The sequence below is a fragment of the Cnephaeus nilssonii genome (genome assembly GCF_951640355.1).
Source record: "Cnephaeus nilssonii genome assembly, chromosome: 2".
Lineage (NCBI taxonomy): Eukaryota > Metazoa > Chordata > Mammalia > Chiroptera > Vespertilionidae > Cnephaeus > Cnephaeus nilssonii.
This window is the reverse complement of record NC_137073.1, coordinates 61,172,339-61,183,950: the sequence shown is the minus strand read 5'-3', so window position 1 is coordinate 61,183,950 and position 11,612 is coordinate 61,172,339. Positions and strand designations below refer to the sequence as shown.

General features: G+C 47.4%; 1 protein-coding gene across 2 annotated transcripts; it reads right to left on the bottom strand.

The window, feature by feature from the left end:
* Nucleotides 1-877: 877 nt before the first annotated feature.
* On the bottom strand, nt 878-11,294 carry GLRX (glutaredoxin). 2 transcript variants are annotated; one of them, XM_079760786.1, is made up of 3 exons: nt 10,898-11,294; nt 4,179-4,301; nt 878-2,565 (listed from the first exon to the last, which is right to left on the bottom strand). In XM_079760786.1, exons 1-2 carry the CDS (start codon nt 11,117-11,119, stop codon nt 4,185-4,187), a joined length of 339 nt encoding a protein of 112 aa, XP_079616912.1. In that variant the 5' UTR covers nt 11,120-11,294; the 3' UTR covers nt 878-2,565; nt 4,179-4,184. The 2 variants fall into 2 exon arrangements, with proteins under 2 accessions (XP_079616912.1, XP_079616911.1); XM_079760785.1 differs by having other exon boundaries at nt 883-2,570; nt 10,898-11,282.
* Between the last annotated feature and the right edge of the window lie 318 nt (nt 11,295-11,612).

Genomic DNA, 11,612 nt, shown 5'->3' with positions numbered 1-11,612 from the left:
AGTTACGTTGGTGTTTGCTATTGCTTTCTTTAAAAAAAATATTTGTTGAAAATATTACATATGTCCCCCCTTTTCCCCCATTGACGTCTTCTAGCTGCCCCCACCCCCCACCCCAGGCCTTCACCATGCTATTGTTGTCTGTGTTCATGGGTTATGCATATATGCAGACAAGTTCATTGGTTGATCTCTTCCCACCCACCCTCCCCCGCCTTCCTTCTGAGGTTAGACAGTCTGTTCCATACTTCTATGTCTCTGGATCTCTTCTTGTTCGTCAGTTTATTTTGTTCATTCGATTACACATATGAGTGAGATCATGTGATACTTATTTTACCTGTGCTTTTCAAAACTAAAATGTATTGCTTAGGGGTATTGCAAGGAGTAAAACTATAAAGAGGAGCATCAGAATGAGTACAACAGACACCACCTAGACTGCTCTGTGGAGGAAGGCAAGGATTCACTGGGAAGGGGCACATGGCCGCTCAGGTACTTTATTAACACTGTTCTATGGTTCCTCTATTTCTTAACTCAGAAGGCAGATACCCAGGTGTTAATTTAAATAGGACTCTGCCCGCTTACACTCTAATATATGTTTAAGACATTTTACTATATTTTAAAATAGGATTAAATACCCATGGAACTGATAAATGTGTGGCAAGGACTAGGGTTTGGGAGGGGTACAGGAAAGACTTTGGTATCGTTTGACATGGTAAACCACATGCAGCTATTGCTTTGATAACACAGAACTTCTGTGTTAGGAACTGGGCATGCAACAATGTTAGAGTCCAGGCTCTTACCTTTGAGAACAGTATTTCTGAATCTGGCAGGAAACCAGTACAGATGATCAGCTACCATACAGCCTGGGGATTATAGAAGAGGGAATAATAGCTGCTTTTAGTTAAAAAAAAAAAAAAAGCAGTGAGACGAGAGGGTATGTACAGGGGAGATCATCTGTAAATGAGTCTTGAAGGAGAAATTTGAAAGTAGAGCAGAAGAGAAGAAACACAATGAGCAAGGATGCAGAGGTGTGAAAGCAAGTGCAGGTGAGTGGTCTGGAGTGGATCAAGGGCTGTGCAGGCTGCACACCGCACAACCTCCAGGGGGTGGCATTCATAGTTGCGCAGTGAGTAACCCACACAATATGCACCTCCCACCACAGTCTGGTTGAAGGAAGTGGCCAGGGCCCATAAGGGAAGGGAGAGGAAGCCAAAAGTACAAGGACATTTGGTGAGAAATTGAAACATGGAATGTGAAAGGGAAAATAAAATTATTGAACCCTAAACATTATTCAATAGGCGAGTGTTGACATATTCAAATTATTTGTCATTTCAATATGACTTTTAAAAATCACATCAACCATTTGTTCTCAGTGAATAGCATGTACCTTTATTTATAATGGCAGGGGACAAACATGAATAAAGCTTCAAATTGATGTGTTCACATTAATATCATTCCTTAAGGACTTGAGAACATAGAAGAGAATTGGACCAAAAAAGTCAGTCATCTGTGACTGCTTTTCTATTACCAACATATATTAACCTTTCACCCTAGAGACTGCAAAAGGAAGTTAAGTTAATCTTGTAATTCTAGAATAAACTTCATAATGAGGGATTCTTAAGTTTTCATAGAGTATGGGATAAAAGGTGATAAAATCATTTAAGACAGTGTTTCTCAAATAGAGCTACTTTCACAGACATTCTTGGGAGAGGGGAGCTGCAAGGTTTTTATGATAATGTTTTAAATTTAACTTTTGTTCATCATCTAAAATTCATACACACTTGTGCAGGGTCATCTCACAAAACAGTGATCATCTCACAAGTCAGTGTTGCCACATGATCACAGCATCTGCACGTGCACCTCCGAGCCCTGGAGACCAAGTGAAGACCCACTGTGCTCAGCGTCTCATGTGGCACTTCTCACATCGGCCCTCAGACCCTTCCCAGAATTGTTGGGCATTTCCTATGACCTCTGTGAGTTGTCAAGGTTAAGAACACGAGTTCAGAGCCGTGATTCTCAAGATAGGATGGGGGAGACCCATGGAGTTTGGAAAAGCACATTCAAAATACCTATTGACTTCAAAATACAAACTATAAATTCGAACTCCACAAACTAATGTTTGGGCAGTAGCATAAAATTAACTATCAATTCATCCTAGGGAGCCTGGGATAAACTGGTTGGGAAACACTGGCTTAGAGGTAGGAGTCCTGGCACACGAACAACAGTGAGTAAGAACCACGTGCAAAAGAGAAAGAACTTTTTTTGGGTCAACGAGGGAATCCTGAGCCATAACTTGTCACGGTCTATTGAAACCCAAGGGCCAATCCGGAAGAAACCCACGATGTCCATCCACCATCTCAGACCTGTGGTTTGTGGCACGTGGGTCCACTTTCAATAGAGTTGAAAGAAGAAAAGCCTGTTTTTGCTGAGAACGCTCCCATTTCTGGGTTTAGATATTTCAGAAGGTTACGTAATCAGTTGCTGGGTAAAGTTCGCCCCAGATCCATCCACCAGAAGTGCTGCCACCGTTCACAATGCCATCCAGCTCTCGAGGGAGACATCAGCCTGGGTCTGCTCTGCCAGGAAAAAAAACACACAAAGAATTACATTTTCTTGCAAAGGTGAATTCCCCTCAGTTCTCTTTCATCACCAGAACACGTACTCCTGTCATCTATACACAATCCGTCACAGGTGGCCTTGAAAGCATCTGTCAGCAAAATACTGAGCATATCATGCTGAAGGGCAAAGCAAATAAAGAGGCCTTGGGAATATGGGGACCTAATAGTTGGAGAAATGGTATTTCCCATATTCCCAGGAAAGTCATTTGTTTTCTTCCATTCTTAATCTAAGCCTACACTGCTAGGGGAAAAAAAAAAAAGTGTTCTAGAATAGAAAACATTTGGCACCCCAACTAATTGAATTTTGAGAGCTTTAGTACATGGGGTTTGGCTGGAAAGCTAACACAGACAGACATGGTATTCACCTGCTGTGATGATGTCATAGAATTGTCTAGAAAATTTATAATAGTGATTTTTATTTCAAAGGATTCATTTGTGTTTTTTCAGAACTCTTTTTGTTGTGGTTATTCTGAGTAACCACCACAAAGTATACATACTCATTGCTCAAGGCTACATTATTAATTACTGGGCAATAAATAGCCCTCAAAGAACATTTTGATTTTAAGAACCATAAATGTCTCCTTTGACTACAAAACCACCACCAAGTCTGTGTCTGAGTCTGTGGAACTGGACTAGTTAGAGAGGCTAGCTGAGAAAGAAGGGGGCTCATCAGACCCCAAAAGTATCCTGGTTCCTTTCTAAAGGGTTCATTGCCCTATGGTTTTCTATTCAGCCAAGAATACCCTTTAGGCCAGCGGTCGCCAACCTTTCAGACCTCATGGACCAGCAGTAGTCTGCGGACCACGGGTTGGCGACCGCTGCTTTAGGCTACCATTTTAGAAAACTTCATTTTGGTGTTTGGGAAGCCCTTTAATTGAAATTGAGTTGCCGTGTGAACACAAGTGAAGCAAACATTACCTTCATTTCACATTGCAGTTATTATAATCTGAATTGCTTACCATGGCCTGTGAGCTCTGGCCCCTGCCCACATTTGTTACTGCTCTCGCTTCTCACTGCACTGTACTCAATCTGCTCTTCCTTGCTTTCTCATTCGTGAATTTTCTATACTGATCACCTCAGGGCCTTTGCACTTGCTATTTCCTCTGTCGAAAAGCTCTCCTGCTTCATCTTTACTTGACTGTCACAAGATCTCAACTCAGCCGGCTCCTCTCAGAAAGACCTTCCCTCACCATATTAGCTAAATTTGCTCCCGCACCCCTGCCATGTTCTATCACATTAGTCTTTTCATTTGTTTCAGGAATTATTTACTTATTTTTAATCTGTCCACCTCTCTAGAATATAAGGTTCATGTTATCTTTTGGTTCATCACTATATTCCCAGTGCCTTGTATAGTGTCTGGCACATAGTAAATGCTCAATAAATATTTGTGACATGAAAGTTGAGTGAAAGGATGTCTCCCATTGGCACACTTCCTTTGTAAAAAGGGAAGTTAATAAATGAAATTACAGTTCCTCAGATCACTCCGAACCATTCTTTTCCTAGCCCTCCTAGATTATGATAAAACATGGCAGTAGAATTCCACCATCTCCTAGTGTTCCCACTCACCTGTAATTACGGCTGTAGAGCTCCCATTTCTATTAGCCGTACCATCAGTTCCCCACTTTTATCCATCTCTACTAGATCACTGCATCCACCTATACACTCCTTCCCGATAAAGATTCGAGGGACCTAAAAAAGCAAACAAGCCAGGACATTTAAGGAACTTAATTATGAGCTTAGCGAGAATGACATGTTACCCTGCCTCTAAATATTTCCCACAATCCAAGCTTTTCAAATCACTTTACAATCTCCTCATGTATATTCTTACAGGACAAAATTTTATTCTAAGGATAAAATTATCCATTGAAGAATGTTTTTAAGCCACATATCTTTCAGATTGAATATGCTGTGCATGAGATTGCCTAATATGTCAGTGATTTAAAGTTTTCACTCTACCAGGTATAACCCAACGGCGTGGCTCAGTGGTTGAGTGTTAACCTATGAACTGGGAGGTCATGGTTTGATTCCAGGTCAGGGCATATGTCCCGGTTGCGGGCTTGATCCCCAGTGAAGGGCATGCAGGAGGCAGCAGATCAATGATTCTCTCTCGTCATTGATGTTTCTATCTCTTCCTCTCCCTCTCTTAAAGCAATAAAAATATTTTTTTAAAAAATGAAATAAAATTTTCACTCTACAGAAACACATTTCCGGGAGGGAATTTTGATTGGCTACAGCTGGACCACCACCCTGATTGAATTCTGGTGTCTGTGCAGCTGGGACCACTCTGAGCCCTTAATGTGAGCCAGGGCAAGCAGGAAGGAGTTTGTTTCTGGCAAAGTATTTGCTTTAGGTCTTTGCCCCTGATTTTTAGATCCACCATTTATTAGTCAGCTCTCTCCTTTGTGAGCTCTGTCCTCAGCTGGGAAAGGCATGGTGGTGTCGAGTCTCCTTCAATTCCTGGCCCATCCTAGGATGTGTAAGTGCTGCTGTCCTGGGAGCCACGGCCATTCCGCTGCTTTAGTTTCACACCTGCAACGGTGCGTCACACAAGGCAAGCCAGACTGATGCAGCCATTACGCCTGATGCGTTCGTTCATCTCCAGTCACATGCAGGCTCCCTCCCTGCTGCTAGGAGCAGGCGCACTCCAGAATTCCAGAGGGCTTTGGGGATCCTGAAGGAGGGAAGAAGTCCTCTCACTGTGGCCTGGACAACTTCCAGGCCAAGGGCCCCGCTACAGAGAGGCTGCCTGGCCGCGAAGCAGCAAGCACTGTATTGGCCACCTGTGTGCTGGTCCTCTTCCTGAGCCAGGAACACCCCAGGAGAGGTGACAGACAAGAAGTGGTAAGAATATTTTCAAAGCTTTCGGCTTTTCTCAGAAGCCATAGTAATTCAAGTAAACTTTCTGAAAAGTGAGAGAGATGAGAAAGGGGGCTGAATTACTTCAGGTAAGTCCTTACATTATTTTTATTAAGAAGGGACCTGGCCCAGCCAATGTGGTTCAATAGTTGAGTGTCGACCTATGAACCAAGAGGTTACAGTTCAATACCCGGGCGTGCAGGAGGCAGCCAATCAATGATTCTCTCTCATCATTGATGTTTCTAGCTCTCTCCCCCTCTCCCTTCCTCTCTGAAATCAATAAAAAAATTACAGTAAAAATTTTTTTGAGGGAAAAAAAAAAGGGGGGGGTGGGAGGTCTGGGTGGAAGTGGGCTTTAAAAATTAAGGCCAAATATTTAAAAAGAAGTCCAGATATTTCCTGTGCCCTGACAGTGGGCAAGCGCACTCAGGGCTGTGTTCCAGAGAGAAAGCCCGGTGCCGCCTGCTCCGCCTGCAGCACAGCCTGGGCGGGGCTTTGCAGGTGGGCAGAGACATCCAGGCAACGTTGCTTTTCTGAGGCTGAAAGAAGAATAGCCGCAGACAGTTGAGGTCAGAAGCCTAAGTGTTCCCCTGGGTCCTGGCCATTACTTCAGAGAAAACAAAGCTTCCCCCACAAATTGTTGGGGGGCCTTTTGGCTTCTGTCTCCCCAGGAAAACTCGGCTGTGGTGAGCTGTAACAGTAAACAGAGCAGAATCCTGATGTAGTTCTAATACATTGCAGAACTCCCGTGGAAGGCAGTGCCTACTGAAACAAAGATCACTGCTTTTTATATTAGATTATTTTGTATTGTGTAAGGGAGAGATGTAGGCATTCTAGAATTTCTGTCTTTGCAAAAAGAAGTCAGCCTTTGTCACCACTCCACAGCTTGCCACATGTCCACCTGCGAGTGGGGTGCTGGCCAGAAGGGTGTGAGCTAAGTCGGGAGGAGTCCCGAGGAGCCAGGAGTCCTCTTTTCAGACAGCGGAACGTGCCACCGACCTGCCAACAGAGCTCTACACCTCCTCCCGCCCCCTCCCAATTTCTGATACGGGAGATCCGAGTTGGGGCCCAGGAATTTGCTTTTTCGGTAAGTTCCCAGGTGATGCTGACGCTGCTGCTCCAGGGATCGTGTTTGCAACGACCGGTTGACACTGCGCATCTGTTCCTTCCTCCCAGGGTAACTGAGACTCCAGAACCCCACAGGCCTCCAGCAGCCTCCAGATGTCCAAGACAGGCCTGAAACACGATCAGCTGTCTCCAGGGTGGAGCTCTGTGTCCCCCCTCTGGCAAGGGAGCTGGTGGGCCCGAGAGCCAAAGGCCCCCTTGCTCTTACACCCACCCTCTGGTGTCCGCAGCCCCCAAACCACCTTAAAGCCACCAGGTACGGGCACCTCCAAAGGGAGCTGAATTACAGGCTGTACCCGCCTGTGTGTGTATGTGTGTGCGCGTGGGAGGGGGGGGAGCGGGGCACGGGGGTCTGTGGTGGCAAAACAGGAAACTTGATTCATCTGAGGAAGGAAGAGGCACCCTCAGTGCCTGCCCCTCCTGGCCCCATCCCCTTTTTCTGGGGAACTTGAGTCTGTTACTGTCAAGAAGGAGAGAGACAGCCCCTACCATAAGCAAGCTTGGTGCGAGGAGTAAGTGTCTCCAGCCCCCAGCCTCAGCTGGGAGGCACTGTCTATGCTGTAAGGTTACTCAGATGAGGCCACAGTCACTCACCTCAGGCTGTCCTTGGTACAAGCCACCGGCATGCCTCATCGGAATGAAAGCTGTAGCCTCCAGATGTCTCCATTTCAACCTCCAGCCTGGCCCTCCTCCAGTCTCTTTTCCTCACAGCCACCGGAGCGGTTCTTCCAAAACTAAGGCAGCTCCCAGCACCCTCTGCTCATCTCACACCGCTAGCCACGGCCACTACTCCCTGCCAGACCGCAGCTCCTCCTGCTGCCTTGCCAGCTTCCAGCGCTCCAGCCACACAGGCCTCCCTGTCAGGCGCGCTTCTGGCCGAGGCAGGACCTTTGCATTTGCTATTCCCCCGCCTAACACACTCTCACTCCTGAATTTCTGTGAGCCTTGCTCCCTCACCTCCTTCAGAGATCTGGTCAAACCGTGAGGCCCCGACGGCTCCATTTAAAACGTTTCCTTACTGCTCCCTGCCTCCTTACCTTCCCTACTTACCACTTATCACCTATTGCCTTCCAACATACTATTTTATTTATTGTATTTACTAGAGTGTAAGTTCCACACAGGCCGAGTTTTTGTTTGTTGTTCTGTGCTGTTTTGTTTGTTGTTCTGTGCTGTGTTGTTTGTTGTTGTTTTGAGATGTTTCCAGTGGGCAGAAAAGTGCCTCGTATGTAATGGGTGCTTAAAAATATTTGTTGTGTCCAGCAAAATTATCCTTCAGAAGTGAAGGAGAAACAAAGACTCTCTCACACAAATGAAAATTGAGGGAATTTGTTGACAGTAGACCTGCCTTGCAAGAAATGTTTAAAGAAGTTCTTCAGAGAGAAGGAAAATGATAGAGGTCAGAAACTTGAATATACGTGAAGAGTTTCAGAGAAGGACTAAATGAAGGCACCGATCCAGGAGATGGGGCTGTAGCAAAACCAAAATGGGCTTCTCCAGGGGCATGGCTGGTTGAAGGCATACACTTCTGGACTCAAGTCCTGCTGGGCACTTCCTGTGTGCACAGCACCCAGGGCCACTACAGGGTCAAATTGCAACTGCCTCCAAGATTTCAATCTCTCCCAGCATAGACCCATCACTGTTGGGGATCAGAAAGCACACAACTCTAAGGGATTTGCTCTTCCCCTCGGAGGAGGACCACTAGGAGAAAAACCATTGCATTACAAAGAACTGAAGAAAGTATTATCTAGTGCTGTGGTCGGCAAACTGTGGCTCGCGAGCCACATGCGGCTCTTTGGCCCCTTGAGTGTGGCTCTTCCACAAAATACCATGGCCTGGGCGAGTCTATTTTGAAGAAGTGGCGTTAGAAGAAGTTTAAGTTTAAAAAGTTTGGCTCTCAAAAGAAATTTCAATTGTTGTACTGTTGATATTTGGCTGTTGACTAATGAGTTTGCCGACCACTGCACTTGTGCATGCAGGAAGAGGTTTGTTTCTCCTGTAAAGAACAGGCGCTGCTCAGCTGAAAGCTGTAGCTCCCAAAACTTGTTGCAAATTGGAATTACCTGGGGATCTTTTCTTTGGATAGAAAATAAAACTTTTCCCCAGCTTTTATGAAGTGCAGATGACCAATTGTATATATTAAGGTACGAAATATCATGGTTTGCTTATGTAGACACTACAATGATTACCACAATTAACACACCCATCACCTCACACGGTTAACATTTTTGTGTGTGTGTGTGTGAGGTGAGAACAAGATCTCTTTGCAAATTTCAAGCGTACATACAGTATTATCAACTATTGTCACCCTGCTGAACATTAGATCCCTAGAACTTACTCATCTTATAACTAAAAGTTTGTACCCTTTGACCTAGGGATCTTTAAAACTCCTGAGGCCTGACACAGTGATTTCTGAAGTATGGTAGCAACCATACTTAGGTAAAAACTGCTGTTTGAATTTTAACCCTGCTATTCTGGCTTCTGTACACACTTGCTTGCTTGGACAATAGGGTGGTTACCTCAGCTTCCAGACTGAGACCTGGAGACTCACAGAGGTAATGTTCCTGTGCCTGTGGACCAGGACTACAGGAGATTGATTCCCACTGACTCAGTAGCTCCAGGAGTAGAAACTGTAGATAACCTTTAGAGATTACTGACTCCGCTTGGTTCTGTTCTGTAAAAACCTGCTTTCCCAAGATAGGGCCACATTCCAATAATGTCCAGCAGGGGCTGGGAACCCCCCCCCCCCCCCTTGCAGGCTGTCCCCAGACTTTAGAATTTATAATTTAGAACAAAGGAAAATTTTTGTGGTTTGGACCTTTAAAAGGACTGCCTACACCTGGGACAGCGCAATCGTGTGGACTCCACCTGCGTGTGGTGCCCTCGCGGCCGTCCTGGCCAGTTCAATAAATCCTTGCCTGCTTTTTTAATCAATCAGCAGCCTCTGGTGGTCTTATTTTTGACTCCAGGGTTTGACCCCACAACAATTTCATTGGTTTGGGATATGATGTGGGCATGGGGGTTTTATTTTTTATTAAAGCTCCTCAGGTGATTCTAATGTGTAGCAACATTTGGGAACCACTGGCCAAGAGGGACCCAGCACAGAGAAGGCCTTGGCAGTATTTGCCTGACTCTTTCCTCTCACAGCCCAGCAGCCTTGACAGCTGCGGGCGGGGGTGGGGTGGGGGGGGGGGGGAGCTAAGTAGCAAGTCTCTCTGCTCCAGGACCTTCCAGAGACGGGAGTCCTCAGCCCACAGCTGGGGCCCTAGAAGCAAGGGGGGAACCCAGGTTGCCTCCCTCTGCACCAGAGCGCTGGTTTCTCACTGGAGAGGCAGGGGGAAAGCCTCCGGATTTTCCCTGAGAGCCCAGGGAAAACCCGGTAAGCCAAACTCGCGTGGAACTAGGATATGTGCTTCTGCAACCCTGTGCCCTAGCATGTGCGTCTGGAAAGGGAATTGGGTGAGCTGGTGGGACACCATGCACCCCAGCCAGCACCAGGACTGGTACAGGCAGCCTGGTTGGGTGGGCACCCACAAGAAGCCTTTTCAGACACAGGACAGCAGGGTCCCTCGGTCCATTCATAGCAAAGGAAATGTAGAGGTGGCTGCTCTAGCCTTGCAGCGAGGAGGTCCTTGGCCACAGAGGTGGTGACCTGCCCAGGATCACACAGCAAGCCGCTGAGAGAGCCAGGCCGGAACTCTGGCCTCCGGCCTTCCTCCTATGAGAGGCCTGAAAACACCCCATAATGTAGAACAAGGGGCAAATAATAAGCCATTTTTATTCATTAGATGTTTTTTTTTTCCAGTGGGAGGCGTTAGATGAGGGAGAATGAGCAAATGGGGTTAACGTTAAAGAGAGCCTAGAGAAAAGATGGAAGGGCAGCGAGTCCCACTTGGCCACGTGAGAACAGAAGGGCACGCAAGACCTTCATGTGGACAACAGAAACGGACAGATCACACTTGGCCCCTTCACCCCGCCGTCCACCCCAGCCCTGCAAGCTGGAGACGCTGCACAGCATGCTTCCAACAAGGCCTCCGCTCACTCCCCACACTCAGGACAGCTGCTGGGCCCTCGGGCCCTGGCCCAGCACGCTCAGCCCTTGGCTGCAGTCCCACCGCCCATGCCGGGGAGCAGTGTCCGCTCCCCCGCCCTCCCGGAGCCCTAAGGGACTGACGGAGCCCTAGCGGTGTCCTAGAGAAAAGCACAGGCGAACCCTTTCAGGGAGGGCCCTAACAAGAAAAAGGAATTGGGTATCCCCCCCCCACACACACACTCCCCGACCTTTTAGAACAAAACCCCAGACTCACCGTTCTGGCTCCGGTGAGGTGTTGCAAGTAATCCTGAACCTTCTCTGTGTTCCTGGTGACTGTGATATCCACAAACACCAAGGACTCCTTTTTGAAGGGGTACTGGCAGAGCAGCTCCTCGGTCCGCTTGCAGAAGGAGCAGGTGGGCTTCATGAACACCACCATCCTCCCGGGCTTGAGGTGGCTGTCCACAAACTCCTGGGCTGTGCAGGTGGGCTGCATCCTGGGGGGAGCCTCCTGGGCAGGTACCGCTCAGGAGTCAGAATGGAGGCCCAGTCAGCTGGCCCTCATTTAAAGGAACCTCCCTGGAGGAGGAGTTTGCCCCATTAGCCTGGCGTGCTGGATTTTTAAAGGGACAGCCCGCAAGTCATTACACCCCGAGGTGATTCACCGGCGAGTGAATCCCAGGAATGCATATTTGCATTTCGTCTGTAGCTGGGCTCCGGGGTGTCATTGTCTCCGAGCTTTCAGGGGCGCCTGTTCTTTGGCAGGAGGCAGGGCCAGAACACTCCCACCGCACAGACCCGCCCCAGGGACGCGTCTGAGCCGGCAGCGACCTGCTTGTGTAAAATCTCTGTGTGCCCTCGGGGAGAGATGGTTTTGAAAAAAACGAGTGTGCAAACAGAATCTTTCAAGAAATGGGACGCATTGAAATCTCCTTACAGGAAGTGAAACTAAAATTGTGACTGGTCTTGAGGTTGCTACCAGGGCTGTT

Bases quoted from the DNA above. Each gene is read 5' to 3' on its own strand.
- GLRX (XM_079760786.1), bottom strand. From the start codon at position 11,119: ATGCAGCCCACCTGCACAGCCCAGGAGTTTGTGGACAGCCACCTCAAG. The intron at 4,302-10,897 runs GTGAGTCTGGGG...TTGCTTTTTTAG, and splicing joins ACCTCACCGGAGCCAGAACG to GTCCCTCGAATCTTTATCGG.